The sequence below is a fragment of the Hypanus sabinus genome, chromosome 2 (genome assembly GCF_030144855.1).
Source record: "Hypanus sabinus isolate sHypSab1 chromosome 2, sHypSab1.hap1, whole genome shotgun sequence".
Lineage (NCBI taxonomy): Eukaryota > Metazoa > Chordata > Chondrichthyes > Myliobatiformes > Dasyatidae > Hypanus > Hypanus sabinus.
The window spans coordinates 208,791,804-208,809,959 of NC_082707.1; the positions used below are offsets into that span (position 1 = coordinate 208,791,804).

Here is an 18,156-nt window from a genome sequence, read left to right on the forward strand (position 1 = left end):
TAGGTGCAGGAGTAGGCCATTCGGCCCTTCAAGACAGCACCTCCATTCAATGTGATCATGGCTGATCATCCACAATCAGTACCCTATTCCTGCCTTTTCCCCATAATGGGGAAGTACCAGAGGATTGCAGGACAGCCAATGTTGTTTCACCGTTTTAAAAAGACCCTAAATGGAAACCTGCAAATTATAGGCCTGTGTGTCTGACATCAATTTTGGGTAAGTTATTGGAAGATATCCTAAGGGACTGGATATACATAAGTATTTGGATCAAAATGGTCTGATTAAGGATTGTCAGCATGGCTTCATGCATGGTAGGTCATGTCTAATCAATCTTACGGAGTTTGAGAAAGTTACCAGGAAGTGGATAAAAGCAAAACAGCGGATGTTGTCTATATGTACTTCAGTAAGGCATCTGACAAGGTTCCGCATGTGAGGCTGGTCAAGAAAGTTCAGTCGCTCAAAATTCAGGATCAGGTAGTATGTTGGATTAGGCATTGGCTTTGTGGGAGAAGTCAGGGAGTGGTCAGAGAGGGCTGCCTCTTTGACTGGAGGCCTGTTAGCGGTGTGTTACAGGGATCAGTGTTGGGTCCTTTGTTGTTTGTCATCTATATCAATGATCGGAATGATAACGTGGCTAACTGGATCAGCAAATTTGCAGATGACACCAAAAATGGGGTGTAGTGGACAGTGAGGAAGGCTATCACGGTTTGCAGAAGGATCTGCATCAGCTAGAAAAATGGTATGAAAAATGTCAGATGGAATTTAATGCAGAGAAGTATAAGGTTTTGCACTTCGGTAGAACCAACCAGGGTAGATCTTACACAGAGAACTATAGGGCAGTGAGGCGTGTGGTAGAACAAGGGGATTGGGGAATACAGGTCCATAATTCGCTGAAAGTGGTGTCACAGGTAGTTAGGGTCGTGAAAAAAGCTTCTGGCACATTGGCCTTCAGAAATCAGTATGCTGAGGACAGGAGACAAGATGTTATGTTGAAGTTGCATAAAACATTGGTGAGGCCTAATTTGGAGTTTTGTGTGCAGTTTTGTTCATCTACCTACAGGAAAGATGTAAACATAGTTGGAAGAGTTCAGAGAAAGTTTACCAGGATGTTGCCAGGTCTGGAGGACCTGAGTTAGAAGGAAAGATCGAGAAGGTTAGGATTGTATTCCTTAGAACAAAGAAAATTGAGAGAAGATTTAATAGATGAATACAAAATTACGAGGGGTATAGTTAGGGTAAATACAAGCAAGCTTTTTCCACCGAGATTGGGTGGGACTACAATCAGACATCATGAGTTAAGGGTGAAAGGTGAGAAGTTTAAGAAGAATATGAGGGGAAACCTCTTTATTCAGAGGATTGTGAGAGTGTGGAATGATGGATGCAAGCTTGATTTCAACGTTTAAGAGAATTTTGGTTAGGTACATGGATAGTTGGGATATGGGGGGACTATGTAAACTGTACAGGTCAATGGGAGTAAGCAGTTTAAATTGTTTCACCATGGACTAGATGGGCCAAAGGACCCCTTTCTGTGCTGTACCTGTTTTTGACTATATGTAGTTCAAAGTGCTTTACAATGGGATAAAGTGCGAACATGAAAATAAGATGTACAGATGTTAGTTCAAAATGAGGTTAAATAAACAGGCTTTGAACTGAGTTGGCATCCCTTATAGTTTTAAGCATTAAATTCCACAGTTAATGGTAAAACAATATTCTTACCTCTCTTCATCTATCCTCCACTCTGGCCTCTTACCTATTTTCCTCCGCCTATCACCTCCCTGGTGCCCTTCCTTCTTCCCATTCTCTTATGGACCACTCTCCTCTCCTATCAGGTTCCTTCCTCTCCAGTCCTTTATCTTTCCCACCCACCTGGCTTCACCTATCACCTTCAGGCTGTCCTCCTTCCCATTGTCCCACTTTGTTATTGTGGCATCTTCCCTTTCCTTTCACATCGTGAAGAAAAGGCTTCAGCCTGAAACACTGGCTGTCCACTTCTATGAATCCTGCCAGACCTGTTGAGTTCCTCCAGCATTTTTGATGTGTTACCATATAAAAAACACAATAAAAATAAATACATAGATAGCCTTTATAAAGTGACACTAGTGTGACTGACAGGAAATGATGAAGTAGTGGTGGTGGGGGAAGTGTGGAGGAGTGAAAGTAAATAACATTACTAAGAGAATTGTACAACAGAAGCAGTTAGACACACAACCAGTACATACCTTAAGACTTCTTTAAACTCTTTCAACTGACTTTCTGGCACCTCAGTTCGGATGGATTCCAACCATTCTGGCATAATGCTTTCCCACACAGCCTGATTAATGACATTGTATGGAATGAGGCATAGGATTCGATTCAAGCCTTCTTTCAGTTGTGTCACAGTACTGCAACACTTATCCCAATAGCCACCAACCTGAAAATAAAGTACAAAAGCTTACATTCATGTCACACCTTTTATGAAGAAAATATCATAACATTCTTCCTCGAAGCCAAACCAAACAAAATTAGCAATGACTCATGGAAAGAATCACTGGTGACATAATTTAGAGCTGTGTTGGCAAGCTGAGTTTTCCTTCTTCTTCCTTGAGGTTTTACGGCAGTTGGCATCCACACTGTTGCATTACTGCCAAAGCTGAGTTTTAAGAATGATGAAGGGAAAATCCAGAGTTTGACAGACGCGTGTTTAGGAAGGAATTTCAAAAGCGTATCGTCTGCACACATGAAGATATGGTTACTGCGGGTGAGACAAAGGGAACAAAAGTAAAGAGAACTGCATTGACGCTCTCTATTTTGAAGATATTGTAGTGGGTGGCAGATTGGAGGAGAAGGTGGAGGTGTGCTTCAAATCTTATATCACTAATTCATAAATTTGTTCATAAATGTTAATTTGAATAAAATAACTGTTGGTTACTGTGCACACTTTCCTTGAGACGTTAATGATTTGATTAAGACTTTCGCTACACTAGGACGATTATGAAAATGTAATCCGCAGAAAGTAACCAGCAAAATTTTACTCTTTAAGTATGGACAATTAATAAGATAATTATTATTCTGGGATTGATACCGAAGATTGAACCCCGATATTTGATCAAAAAGGCTTGAACCGAGGAAGTCCGAGGCCTATTGTCCGTCAGGCTGCTGAAGGCCCAGAGGCTCAGAGTTACAGGACGACCTGTGCTGCTGTGTGGTTGGGAGGGAGAAAAGGGGCTTAATTTACTCCTGTTGCTCTGTTGCTTGTTGTGTTCTGTGTTGTTCTGCCATTGTAGGCATACTGTGTTGGTGCCAGAATGTGTGGCAACACTTACGGGCTGCTCCCATTACATCTAGCTCTACAACTGTGGCCTGCAATCATCAGCTCTCACCTCAGCACTGAACTGGCTCTGTGACTGTGGCCTGCAATCATCAGCTCTCACCTCAGCACTGAACTGGCTCTGTGACTGTGGCCTGCAATCATCAGCTCTCACCTCAGCACTGAATTGGCTCTGTGACTGTGCCTGCAGCCATCGGGCTCCTGGACTGACCTGACTCACCTCAGCACTGAACTGGCTCTGTGACTGTGACCTGCAATCATCAGCTCTCACCTCAGCACTGAACTGGCTCTGTGACTGTGGCCTGCAATCATCAGCACAGCTCAGCATTGAACTGGCTCTGTGACTGTGGCCTGCAATCATCAGCACAGCTCAGCACTGAACTGGCTCTGTGACTGTGGCCTGCAATCATTAGCACAGCTCAGCATTGAACTGGCTCTGTGACTGTGGCCTGCAGCCATCGGGCTCCTGGACTGACCTGACTCACCTCATCACTGAACTGGCTCTGTGACTGTGGCCTGCAATCATCAGCTCTCACCTCAGCACTGAACTGGCTCTGTGACTGTGGCCTGCAATCATCAGCTCTCACCTCAGCACTGAACTGGCTCTGTGACTGTGGCCTGCAATCATCAGCACAGCTCAGCATTGAACTGGCTCTGTGACTGTGGCCTGCAGCCATCAGGCTCCTGGACTGACCTGACTCACCTCAGCACTGAACTTGCTCTGTGACTGTGGCCTGCAATCATCAGCACTCAACTCAGCATTGAACTGGCTCTGTGACTGTGGCCTGCAGCCATCAGGCTCCTGGACTGACTTGACTCACCTCAGCACCGAACTGGCTCTGTGACTGTGACCTGCAGCCATCGGACTCCTGGACTGACTTTCGCTCACCTCAGCACCGAACTGGCTCTGTGACTGTGGCCTGCAATCATCAGCACTCAGCTCATCATTGAACTGGCTCTGAGACTGTGGCCTGCAATCATCAGCACAGCTCAGCACTGAACTGGCTCTGAGACTGTGGCCTGCAATCATCAGCACTCAGCTCATCATTGAACTGGCTCTGAGACTGTGGCCTGCAATCATCAGCACTCAGTTCAGCACTGAACTGACTCTGTGACTGTGGCCTGCAATCATCAGCACTCCTGGACTAACTTGACTCACCTCAGCATTGAACTGGCTCTGTGACTGTGGCCTGCAGCCATCGGGCTCCTGGACTGACTTGACTCACCTCAGCACTGAACTGGCTCTGTGGCTATGGACTCAATTTCAGGGACTCTGCAGTTCATGCTCTGTGACTTATTTGTTTTTTTTGTTGTTTGCACAATTTGTTCTTCTTTGAACACATTGGGTGTTTGATAGGCTTGGTGGTATGGAGTTTTTTTTAATGGGTTCTATTATGCTTCTTTGATTTGTGGCTGCCTGCAAGGAGATGAGTCCCAAGCTTGAAAATAGTATGCATACTTCAATAATAAATGTACGTACTTTGAACCTTAGGTTGACAACACATTTCACTGCATGATTCGATGTACACGTGATGGATCAATTAATCAGACAGATATTCTGAACTGCTTCGCAATTCCTCTGAGAATTTGCACTGTTTCACTCATGGATTAAGAAACTGAGTAGAGTCAATGACAACAATAAAAACATTTCTCAGTTATAGCCCAGAGAAGGAGAGCAACTGGTTGGTTAGAAAGATTGGGACTTAACCATGAGCTCTCCACCAACGGAGAAAGTGAAGGAACACAAATAATTGGATCACATGCAGATTCTGGGCTGAGTGGAGTCACGGCTACCCCACAGAGACAATGGAAAAGGAACAGTAAGTTGACTTTCCCATAAACCTTCAAGCTGAACAAGTACATGTTTTACCAAATCTAAATTAATTTTTTACAACAAACTTTACAAAATTATATTATTTTTCATGAAACATGCCCATGATAATAAACCTGATACTGATTCTGAATTCTGATTCTAACTCTCTAGAATGGCAGAGGCTGCCGGGAGATCTGATGGAGGCATATAAGGTTATGAGAGGCACAGATAGAGCAGACAGACAGCATCTTTTTCTCAGGGTTAAACTGTCTATTGCCAGAAGTCATGTATTTATGGTGAGAAGGAGTCATCTTAAAGGAGAGGTGAGGAACAAGTTTTTTTTAAAGCACAGAGAGTGATGGATGCCTGGAATGTACTGCATGCTGTGGTTGTACAGGCAGATACTTTAGAGATTTTGTAAGGGATTTTAGAATGAATGTGAGGAAAATGGAAGGGCATTAGATTAGTTGATCATTTTATTATTAATTTACTTGGTTTGGAACAACAATGCGGGCCGAAGAACCTGCTCCTGTGCTTTACTGTTCTGTTCCCTCACTTCAGACACAAGTTCAAACATATCAATTGCTGCCAACTTACATTCTTTGATAAGCATCGGAGGTTTAGTTTCACACTGTAACTCAGTCAGCCCAGCTCTCAATACACATGCACCATGAAAAACTGTTCTTAATCTGTGAACAATTAGTCATAACAGTGATCTATATTCCTCTCACCTGACCATCACAACAACTTTGATTATTCATATATTACTCTTAAAGTAAACCTAGCAATTATAGGCCTGTCAGTTTGACGTCAGTGGTGGGTAAATTAATGGAAAATATTCTTAGAGATGGTAAATGTAATTATCTGGATAGATAGGGTCTGATTAGGAACAGTCAGCATGGATTTGTGCATGGTAGGTCATGTTTGACAAATCTTATTGAATTTTTTGAAGAGGTTATGAGGAAAGTTGATGAGGGTAAAGCAGTGGATGTTGTCTATATGGACTTCAGTAAAGGCCTTTGACAAGGTTCCGCATGGAAGGTAAGTTAGGAAGGTTCAATCTTTAGGTATTAATATTGAAGTAGTAAAATGGATTCAACAGTGGCTGGATGGGAGATGCCAGAGAGTAGTGGTGGATAACTATTTGTCAGGTTGGAGGCTGGTGACTAGTGGTGTGCCTCAGGGATCTGTACTGGCTCCAATGTTGTTTGTCATATACATTAATGATCTGGATGATGGGGTGGTCAATTGGATTAGTAAGTATGCAGATGATACTAAGGTAGTCGGCGTTGTGGATAATGAAGTAGGTTTTCAAAGCTTGCAGAGAGATTTAGGCCAGTTAGAAGAGTGGGCTGAATGATGGCAGATGGAGTTTAATCCTGATAAGTGTGAGGTGCTACATTTTGGTAGGAATAATCCAAATAGGACATACATGGTAAATGGTAGGGCATTGAAGAATGCAGTAGAACAGAGTGATCTAGGAATAATGGTGCATAGTTCCCTGAAGGAGGAATCTCATGTGGATAGGGTGGTAAAGAAAGCTTTTGGTATGCTGGCCTTTATAAATCAGAGAATTGAGTATAGGAGTTGGGATGTAATGTTAAAATTGTACAAGGCATTGATAAGGCCAAATTTGGAATATTGTGTACAGTTCTGGTCACCGAATTATAGGAAAGATATCAACAAAATAGAGAGAGTACAGAGAAGATTTACTAGAATGTTACCTGGATTTCAGCACCTATGTTACAGGGAAAGGCTGAACAAGTTAGGTCTTTATTCTTTGGAGTGTAGAAGGTTGAGGGGGACTTGATAGAGGTATTTAAAATTATGAGGGAGATAGATAGAGTTGACGTGGATAGGCTTTTTCCATTGGGAGTAGGGGAGATTCAAACAAGAGGACATGATTTGAGAGTTAGGGGGCAAAAGTTTAAGGGTAACACGAGGAGGAATTTTTTTACTCAGAGAGTGGTAGCTGTGTGGAATGAGCTTCCAGTAGAAGTGGTAGAGGCAGGTTCGGTATTGTCATTTAAAGTAAAATTGGATAGGTATATGGACAGAAAAGGAATGGAGGGTTATGGGCTGAGTGCGGACCAGTGGGACTAGGTGAGTGTATGCGTTCAGCACGGACTAGAAGGGCCAAGATGGCCTGTTTCCATGCTGTAATTGTTATATGGTTATATAATAAATCAATTGCCCTGTTTACAATATTACAGAGTGACAATACCAAAGTAACACTCAACAGAAGAAAGAAACAATACACTCTTTCTTCCTGTCCATGTAAAAGTCATTTTTGCCATTTCCTTCCAGTGGGCTAGAACCACATCAGCAACAAATAACCATCATCATCTGCCACATGACTTCACTCAAATTGAGAAATTCCCTTTCCTCCTCACATCACACTGCCCCATATTCACCACTGCCTGGACAACTTTGTTTCTCTTTTCCTCAGATCTGATATAGAGGGTCAAATCTCTTTCTGCATAACATAATGCTGGAGGAACAGCAAATCAGGCAGCATCTGTGATGTACTACCAATAACTCAAAAGACTGGAAATAGAGTAAATACTGAAAGGCTTTTATTAGCAGTAAAATGGAGCACATCCATGCTGGATGACTGTGGGAGGAGCAGTGACACAATCATCTTTATCCAGGGGTCTGTGGGAGGAGTCACAGGAGCAGTCAGCAGAGGGGCGTGTCCAGACAGATATACATGGTTTACCACATTCACCCCTCCTTTTTAAAAAGAAAGTCCCACGGGGTGAAATGACTGACAATATTTAAGACAAGTATATCTACAGGTCAAGTCTATCAGGCAGTCGAGTCCATCGCTGCGATCTACGTAGCACCGGCAACGGTGGTTGTGCTGGCTCCGGCCTGACTTGAGGTGCCAGCCCGTTAGGCATCAGTAATCCTTCATGCGTGTGCATCACGCCCGGTATGGGAGTGTCGTGAGGTGTCTATGCAGGGCTTGGAGTGCGCGGTGTCTCGTGGGTATATATATCGGTGGGTACGGGATTCACAGTCACCGTGGAGTGTTCAGGGTAGGGGTCTGGTGCTCCTGCGGGCACCAGGTCACGGATGGAGACCGTGTCCTCCCGCCCATTGGGTAAGATCACGTAGGCATACTGGGGGTTCGCATGAAGTAGGTGAACCCTCTCGACCATCGGGGAGTATTTATTGCTCCTCGCATGTTTCTGGAGCAGCACTGGCCCCAGGCATGTCAGCCAAGCCGGTAGGGTGGTCCCGGTGGTCGACTTCCTGGGAAAAGAAGAGTTGCTCATGAGGGGTGGCATTGGTGGACGTGCATAACAGGGAGCGGATGGAGTGGAGCGCCTTGGGGAGGACCTCCTGCCAGCGAGAGAGCGGCAGTCCCTTTGTCCTAAGGGCTAAGAGTGTGGCCTTCTACACTGTGGCATTCTCCCTCTCCACCTGTCCATTCCCCCGAGGATTATAGCTCGTGGTCCTACTAGTTGCAATACCCCTAGCCAGCAGATATTGGTGCAGCTCGTCACTCATAAACGAGGACTCTCTGTCACTGTGGATATAGCAGGGATATCCGAACAAAGTGAAGAGCTGGTGCAGGGCCTTTGTAATTGACGTGGCAGTGGTATCAGGGCAGGGGATGGCGAAGGGGAAACACAAGTACTCGTCGATTACGTTAAGGAAGTACATATTGCGGTCGGTGGAAGGAAGGGGGCCCTTAAAGTTGACACTCAGTCGCTCAAAGGGGCAGGTGGCCTTGATCAGTTGTGCCTTTTCAGGACTGTAGAAGTGCGGTTTGCACTCTGCGCAGACTTGGCAGTCCCTGGTCATCGTCCTGATCTCCTCAAGGGGGTAAGGCAGGTTCTGGGCTTTCACAAAGTGGAAAAGCCGGGTGACCCCCGGGTGGCAAAGATCTGCATGTAGGGCGTATAGCCGGTTGATCTGCGCGCTAGCACACGTTCCCCGGGATAGGGCATCAAAAGGCTCATTGAGTTTTCCAGGCCTGCACATGATGTCATAATTGGAGGTGGAGAGTTCAATTCTCCACCTCAAAATTTTATCATTTTTGATTTTGCCCCACTGTTGGTTGCTAAATGTGAACGCAACTCAGCGCTGGTCGGTCACTGGGGGGGATCGTTTTGCCGGCGAGATAGTGCCTCCAGTGCCTAATAGCTTCCACTATGGCCTGGGCTTCTTTCTACACCATGGAGTGCTGAATTTCAGGGCCTTGAAGGGTACGGGAGAAGAATGCCACCTGGTTGAGGGTAGCAGCCAGTGCAAAATCAGAGGCATCACTCTCTACTTGGAAGGGAATGGTTTCATCCACCGTATGCATTGCTGCTTTGGCAATGTCCCCTTTAATGCAACTGAAGGCCGCTCAGGCCTCGGATGAGAGGGGAAATGTGGTGGACTTGACCAGAGGGCAGGCCTTGTCTGCGTAATTAGGGACCTATTGGGTGTAATAGGAAAAAAAGCCCAGGCACCTTTTGAAGGCTCTGAGGGCGTTGGGAAGAGGGAGTTCCAACAGGGGGCGCATGCGGTCGGTGTCAGGGCCAATGACTCCATTCTCCACGACACACCCAAGGATAGCAAGTCAGGTGGTTCGGAACACACACTTGTCCCTGTTATGGGTAAGGTTAAGAGCTTTGGCTGCTTGGCAAAAGTTTTGGAGGTTGTTGTTGTGATCCTGCCAGTCGTGACCGCAGATGGTGATGTTATCCAGATATGGGAACGTGGCCTTCAGTTGGCACTGGTCCACCATCCGGTCCATTTCCCTCTGGAAGACAGATACACCATTCGTGACACTGAAGGGGACGTGCAGGAAGTGATAAAGCCTGCCATCCGCCTCGAAGGCGGTGTAAGGGCGGTCCTCCGGGCGGATGGGGACCTGATGGTAAGTGGATTTTAGGTCTATGGTCGAGTACACCTTGTACTAAGCTATCTGACTGACTATATCCGCGATGCGGAGTGGGGGCACGCGTCAAGCTGCATGAACCTACTGATGGTCTGGCTATAGTCCACGACCATCCTACTCTTCTCCCTGTTCTCCCAACCACCTGGGCCCTCCAAGCACTTGTGCTTGGCTCAATGATCCCCTCCCTGAGCAGCCGCTGCACCTCCGACTTAATGAAGGCCCTGTCCCCCGCGCTGTACCTCCTGCTTTTAGTTGCCACAGGTTTACAGTTGGGGGTCAGGTTGGCAAACAGCAGTCGGGGAGGGATCTTGAGGGTGGAGAGGCCACAAGTGGTGTCTGTAGTGCGGCTGTTAGCATGGTGTTGGGTGGGATGTGTGGGTCGGTGTGTGTGTGTGTGTGTGTGTGTGTGTGTGTGTGTGTGTGGTCAGTAGTGGGGTATATGACGAATTCCCACAGAACTGGGGATTTCTGACAGTGATGGGTGGGAGGGGCCCGTCATACTCCATTGTCGCGCTTTTCAGGTGGCTCTGGAAGTCGAGCCTCAATAGCACAGGGGCACACAGTGGAGGCATGATCAGTAATGTAAAGTCTCAATATTCTGTGCCCTGCACCACTAGTGTCGCTACACAACCCTCCCCCCGGATGTCTGTTGTATGCGACCCAGAAGCCATAGCGACCCTCTGGCTTACCAGCCGTGTCACGAGTCCGCAACATTGCACCGTGTCCAGGTGGATAAAACTCTTCGTGCTGCCCATGTCAAACAGGCAGCTTGTCCTGCACCCCTCCACCAGGATGTCCATCATTGACCTTACGAGCTGGTGGGAAGCGCTTTGGTCGAGGGTCACGGAGGCCAGAGTTGAGTCGCTATCTTGATCTGGCGTGGTAGGGAGCCCGGTAAGCACCTGTGGGTCATAGGCGGTGCAAGATGGCGCCGACCAAGATGGCCGCCCCCATGCCTCGCACACGGCAGCAGGCAAGATGGCGACAGCCAAGATGGCGAGCCCCATGCCTCGCACGCGGCGCTGCTCAATCCCACTCGCGGTTTGGACTTACAGGCATTGGCGAAGTGGCCCTTCTTTCCACAGCTGCAGCAGGTCGCTTCTCAGGCCAGGCAGCGTTTTCGGGGGTGCTTCTCGAGTCTGCAGAAGTAACACTTTGCGGACTCATAACTGGCAGCAGCCCTGGTCGAATCTCCGGCGGGTTGCAGGGTCTGCGGTGTCCACGAGGCCGTTGGGAGATCATGCACCTGGAGAGCGTCAGAGTTGTGCAGAGCAGCCTCCAGCATGTCGGCCAGCTCAATTGCCTAATGTAAGGTAAGATCGGCATGTTCCAGCAGCTGCTGGCGCACGTACACTGACCTGATCCCTGTGACGAAGGCGTCTTTTACTAGGAGGTCCACATGCTGTTCAGCCGTCAGCCCCCGGCAATCGCAGGCTCGCACGAGTGTCTGTAGGGCCCAGACAAACTCAGCACTCAACTCTCCTGCCCGTTGCATCACTAAGCGATGTCTTGCATAGACGGTATTTACCGGCCGCAGGTATTGTCTTCTAAGGGCGCTCATCACGCCGCCGTAACTCGGCTGGTCACTAACCATCGAGTAGACCCGTGGACTAACCCTGAAGAGGAGAACTCTGCGCTTCGCAACAGACTGGGTCACTTCAATCTCCTCCAGGTATGATTCGAAGCAGGCTAGCCAGAGATCGAAAGCTTTGCCAGTCTCAGGTGTTTGTGGGTCGATGTCCAATTTGTCAGGCCTCAAAACGTGTTCCATGTTTTAAAATTACTGCTGATAAAGGATAAAGGTGACTGTGTTACTGCAGCTCCCACGATCCTCCAGCATGGACATGCTCCATCTTACTGCTACTAAAAGCCTTTCAATGTTAACTCTACTTCTGGTCTTTTGGAGTTATTGATAGTGCATCAATTTCATTAGTAGTAAAATGGAGCACGTCCATGCTGGATGACTGTGGGAGGAGCAGTGACACAGTCATCTTTATCCAGGGGTCTGTGGGAGGAGCCACAGGAGCAGTCAGCAGAGGGGCGTGTCCAGACAGATATATATGGTTTACCACTATCTATGAAGAGAAATAAACTGTCAATGTTTCAGCCTGAGACTGTTCATCAGGGCCAAGTCAAATATTAATTGCCTATTCCTCTCTGCCAACAGAGAGGAGGTAGAAGAACTTGAGGCCTGGTACCAGGCAAATAGCCCCTTCCTCAATGTTAACAAGACAAGGGGGATGGTTATCATCTTCAGGAGAACTCTCACCGCTCACAACCTCTTTATATCGGCAGCACGGCAGTGGGAACTATGAACAGTTTCAAATTCCTGGGAGTGCACATCACACACAACCTTTCATGATCCCAGAACAGATCTTACACAAATAAGGAAACCTCAGTAACACTTCTACTTTCTGAGAAGGCTGGAGAGCTGGACTATGCACAGCTATATGAGCTAATTTCTACAAATGTGTAATGGAGCATACCAACAGAAACCACACAGCAGCAGGCAAGGCGGCTCTATGGTGGGCAGTCAAAGTTGCCCAATACATCTTCAGCAACAGCCTACCTACAGTCAAGGACGTGTATACAGAAAAGGCCAGTAATATCATGAAAGATCCCATCCACGACAGGACTACCAGACTCAAAAACTGTTTTGTTCCCCAAGCAGTAAGGCTGATTAACACTTCCACTCACTAACCCACCCTTCCACACCTCCAACTGCCACTACTTTATCATTTTCTATCAAAGTCACCTTATATACAGACATTCCTGTGCCTAGCATCACTTTACGGAAACACAATAACTCTACATATATAAGCTATTTTATGTATTTATACTTATTATGTTTAATATTGTGTTCTTTATTGTATTGTGTTTTTTATGCTGGATAGGATCTGGAGTAACAATTATTTTGTTCTCTTTCACACTTGTGTACTGGAAATGACAGCAGACAATCTCGAGTCTTGAATTGATTAAAGCACTGGTTACTGACTTCAGAAAGGGAGGCCGAGTATAGGCTGTACTCCATCACAGTGATGCTGAGGTCGAGAGCTTCAAGTTCCGAGGAATGAACATCAAAAGCCTGTCTTGGTTCAATCTCATTGATGCCATCACCAAGAAAATTCACCAATGCCTCTACTTCCTCAGGAGACTGAAGAAGTTTGGCATGTCCCCATCAACCCTTAATTTTTATCGACATACCATAGAAAGCATCTTATCTGGATACATTGCTGCCTAATATAGAAACTGTTCTGCCAGTGACTACAAATAACTATAAAGTGTTGTGGGCACAGCTCAGCACATCACGGAATCCAACTTCCCCTCCGTAGACTCTGTCTGCACTTCAGTAAAGTAGCCAGTGTAATTGAAAACCCCAGATATTCTCTCTTCTCCCCTTCCCCACTGGGCAGAAGATCCAAACCCCCTGAAAGCACAAACTACCAATTTCAAGTACAGTTACTACCCACTGTTATAAGACTTTGCTAGTATGGTAAGATGTATTCTTGACCTCACAATCTACCTCGGTATGATCTAACCCTTTAGTGCCTACCTGCACTACACATTCTCTGTAAGTGCTACACTTTATTCTGCATTCTGTTACTGTTTTACCTTGTATCAGCTCAATGCATGGTGGAATCATCTGATCTGTTTGAACACAAAGCAAGACAAGCTTTTCACTGTATCTCACTACATGAAGCAATAATAAACCGTTCCAATTCCAGTTTGCTACTCTTTTATGCGATGAATCACAAATTAAAATAGATTATTTCTGATCCGGTGTGAAAGGAGATTTTGTGACCACGTTGAAACTTTGGGACACAAATAAGCATTTTTACAAACTGTTATATTTTTAAAAACTCACTCTTGCACACTCCATTGGTTTGGGTAGAAGACACATGACCATCACATCAAATCGAACATCACAAACAGTCTTCAACCATTTGGTGACAAACTGAGGCTTCAGCTTCTCCACAAGGCTTCCCACTTCATCGTCGAGCATATACGCAGTGCAATGAAACCACTGGAACATCATGCTTACCAATCGGGCCAAACTTTCTGTTGGTGTATTTTCACTTGGAGTGCAAAGACTGACCTGCACAGTAAAGGAAGTACGCACAGAAATTTTGAATAAATTATTTGAACAAATTGTCATCTTTGCTGCACCATTCAGAACCTAATGATTGGATTACCCAACGTATACAGAAATTACCATTTTTATTAAATTATTCAAAGTACAAAGTGGACTTAATATCAAAGTACATACATATCACCATACACTACCCTGCCAATCCTTTTCTTGCAGGTATTTACAGTAGATGCAAAGAAACACCATCAAATCAATGAAAAATCACACAAAGATGGACAAACAACCAATGCGCAAAAGACAATAAACTGCAAATACAAACAGAAAAGAATAATAACAAAAAATAACTAAGCAATTAATATTCAGAACATGAGATGAACGGCCCTCAAAAGTGAATCCATAAGCTGTGGGAACAGTTCAGTTATGGGGTAAGTGAAGTTGAGTAAAGTTATTCCTCCATTCAAGAGCCTGATGACTGACAGGTAGTAACTGTTCCTGAACCTGGTGGTGTGAGTCCTTAGGCTCCTCTATCTTCTTCCTGATAGTAGCACTGAGAGGAGAACGCGGCCTGGATGGTGGGGATCCCTGATGATAGATGCTGCTTTCCTGCAACACCACTCCCTGTAGATGTGCTAAATGGGAGGGGGAGTTTTACCCATGAAGGACTGGGCTGTATCCACTACTTTTTTGTAGCTATTTCATTCAAGGGTATTGGTGTTTCTATACTAGGCTGTTAGGCAAACAGTCTGTATACTCTCTACCACACATCTATAGAAGTTTGTCACAGTTCTTGATGACATGCCAAATCTTCACAAACTTCTAAGAAAGCAGAAACTAGGTTACTAACTGCATCATAAAGGTAAGAACTTGTACAAAGTGACAGTTCAAAAGGAAAGATATTCTAGGTGGAAAAAAGAACACGAGGTTTAATAGTAACTCTTGTCAGCTACTGTGTTTAAGATCTCCCTCTCCGCTCACTACTACTAGTCAAGAGGTTCAAGAGACTTGGGACCCACGTTGCCAGATTCAGGAGCAATTGTTGCCCTGCCTAGACCAGCTTCACTCATCTTAGCATTGAATGGACTGTGGACTCACTATCAGGGACTCTGCTGTTCATGTACCATATATTATTTGTTTTAAATTATTTGAAAAATTTGTCACCTTTTACACACTGGATGTTTGTCAGTCTTTGTTGTGTGTGGATTTTTGTGGATTTCATTGTGTTTCTTTGCTTTGTGAGTGCCTGCAGGAAGATAAATTGCAAGGTTGTATGTGGTATACATACCTTGATAATAAATTGGAACTTTGACTTTGATTTAGAATGCATGACACTGCTTAGAAACAAAGTACTTAGGAAGGATTAGGGATAGCAAAGCTCACAGCTAGGGAAAGAACTGCTTGACACCTGCACTCATATATGAAAAACTCCCTTCAGCCAATCTGAATGCTGATTACATTTCTCAAATGTCAAATGCTGAGGCTTTATAAGACATTGATCAGACTGCACTTGGATTATTGTGAGCCCCTTATTTAAGAAAATATGTGCTGGAATTGGAGAGGGATCAGAGGAGGTAAGCAAGAATTATTCTGGAAATGAAAGCGTTAGGGTAGAAAAAGCTTTTGATGCCTCTGTGTCTGTACTCAGAATAGGACCTTCATTCTTTTTGGGATGGAGAACATTACACTTAGAGAAAAAAGTTTTGGGAACAGCTTTTTCCTCTCTGTCCTCAGATTACTGAATGAACAATGAACCCATGTACACCAACTCACTACTTTTTTTCTTACTTTTTTTGTCCTCTTATTGCACTGCTTAATTGAATATATATAAACACACACACACGTACATTTCTTATTGTAACTTACAGTATTTTTATTATTAAGTATTGCAATATAATGTTGCTGCAAAACAACAGATTTCATAATATAAACCTGATTCTGATTCTGTTTTAATTCTGGTGGTTGCAAGCTTCTGAAAAACATGTCTAGATGTTAATTCCCTGATGATTATTCAAAATTGCCTATACAGTCCTAGGAGCGCATTGAACTCTGCCTCCAAAATTTACTTCAATGAAATCTGGAGACAGAGGTGTGGGTTATTATTGCACTTAATGTAGTATCAAGACATGAATTTATATGCACTGCCCTTTAAATCCACCAGCAATTATCCTTAACTACCACACTTCCATTTGGTCCCAATATATGGCATAATCCTCAGATTAAAATCATCATTTCATTTATTTACCAAAACCCAGATTCCAAACTGGCTCAACAAGCGTTGATCGTTTTTATCATCATCCTTGTTATCATACTCCATATTATCCAGTGAATGATGGGATAAAGATAGACCCATTTGTCGTCTTCGGTTTAATTCAAACTCTCTTTGCTCTGCATGGTATTCGGCTTCCTTCAGTAAACTGTAGAAAAATTAAAGATAATACTGTTTAAACAAAAATCTAACTTGAGAATAATAAAACCACATCTAAATAAAGGAATAAAAAAGAAACGTTTCATCCAACCATCCCAGAATGCATCACATTGGATCTAAAATTAAACTTTAAATCAGATTGCAGGCAATAAATCTTCCAACCTCTAGAGCAGGGGCTCCCAACCTTTCGCATGCCATGGACCCCTACCATTAACCAAGGGGTCCCTAGACCCGAGGTTGCGGATCCCTGCTCCTGAAGGTTAATACAATCAGAATTCAGAGCTAAAATTAAGTATCATTCCCTGGCAGGGAGTCACCTGAAGGCACAGAGCAGTTACAGAACAAATTAACCAACATAAGCTACTGAAATACATGTCACCAAAAGAAACATTTCTCAAAAATCCTGGTACAAGTTTCATATATTAGAAGCTTTGCCACAGAATTTATCCTGGAGATGCTGATACGTGGCTGCATGTTCCATATGAATGAGTTTCCAAAACCCCTTACAAATTTAAAAGCAGAGCTCCACCCAATAGGATTCCTGCTCAGTTGCAGGCATGATCATGGTACAAAAACAAAAGGAATGGAAGTCTGCATTCCATTGGAAGGTACGTAGCCTCAACACCAGGGCCTCCAGACTCAAAATCAGTTACCTTGCCCTAGCAGTAAGGCATCCATCACCCACCCCTCAACAACTCCTACCACCACGACTTTACCATTTCCTGTCAGAGTCACCTTATGTGCAGACACTCCTGAGCCTAGAGTCACTTTATGGAGCATCACTTTAAAGTGTATATAAACATTTATATTTATTGTGTTTTATTATTATTGTATTTGTGTTGTATTTATGGCAGTTTTTTAGTTTATAATATTTTCGCTTAGTAATTCGTTTGTTAGCATTCTAGTTAAAGTTAGGATTGTTTAAAGTTGTCTGTGAGAGATCACGGCATGCGATGTCGTCACATCCGGTTTCACCGCGTCCTGTGGGAAAATACCGGTTTGGAGAAACGGGAAGGTGGGGGTTGAGACACGTGCGAGCAAGCGCCAGCAAAGTTTTCTCTCTACGCACCAGGAACATTGTGAAAGCAACGCTGTGAGTTATGAGATAATCGATATGTTGAATTAAAATGTTAATGCCGATCCTGTTAAAAGTAACAACAGTCGATAATGTTTATGTTTTCGTTAGTTAAAGAGTTGCAGATAGTTTGCGTTGAAGTGTATTTAAAGCAGTCAATGGCGTAGGTAGATTCTGACTGTATGCTGCACTTTAATGTAATGTAGTTGTTGTAGTTTTACTTTTGCAAGTATTTACGATGTAATTGTAATATCAAGAAGGAAACAAATGCTGTACAAATCTTGTATTGTTTTATCAACAGCTTTCACCATACGTCAATGTGGAAGAGTGAACAGTAAATGGTTAATCTTACTGTGATCCTGTCGTTAGTGACAAAGGTTTATCTCGGTGTTTAGTTCGGCGTTCCGTTACACCCGAGCGAGAACACTACAGTATTCTTTATCTTATTATGTTTCTTTTGTGCTGCATCAGATCCAGAGTAACAATTATTTCATTCTCCTTTACACTCATGTACTGGAAATGACATTAAACAATCTAGACAATCTTGATATT

At 44.4% G+C, this 18,156-nt stretch overlaps 1 protein-coding gene across 1 annotated transcript in view; it reads right to left on the reverse strand.

Moving 5' to 3' along the window:
- The window catches only part of LOC132390105 (protein unc-79 homolog), a 625,175-nt gene that overhangs the window by 471,967 nt on the left and 135,052 nt on the right, over nt 1–18,156 (reverse strand). The window contains exons 13-15 of the mRNA XM_059962702.1: nt 16,347–16,518; nt 13,883–14,113; nt 2,220–2,410 (exon numbers count right to left, since the gene is read on the reverse strand). Coding sequence (XP_059818685.1) covers nt 2,220–2,410; nt 13,883–14,113; nt 16,347–16,518 — 594 coding nt within the window. The remainder of the gene's footprint in view (nt 1–2,219; nt 2,411–13,882; nt 14,114–16,346; nt 16,519–18,156) is intronic.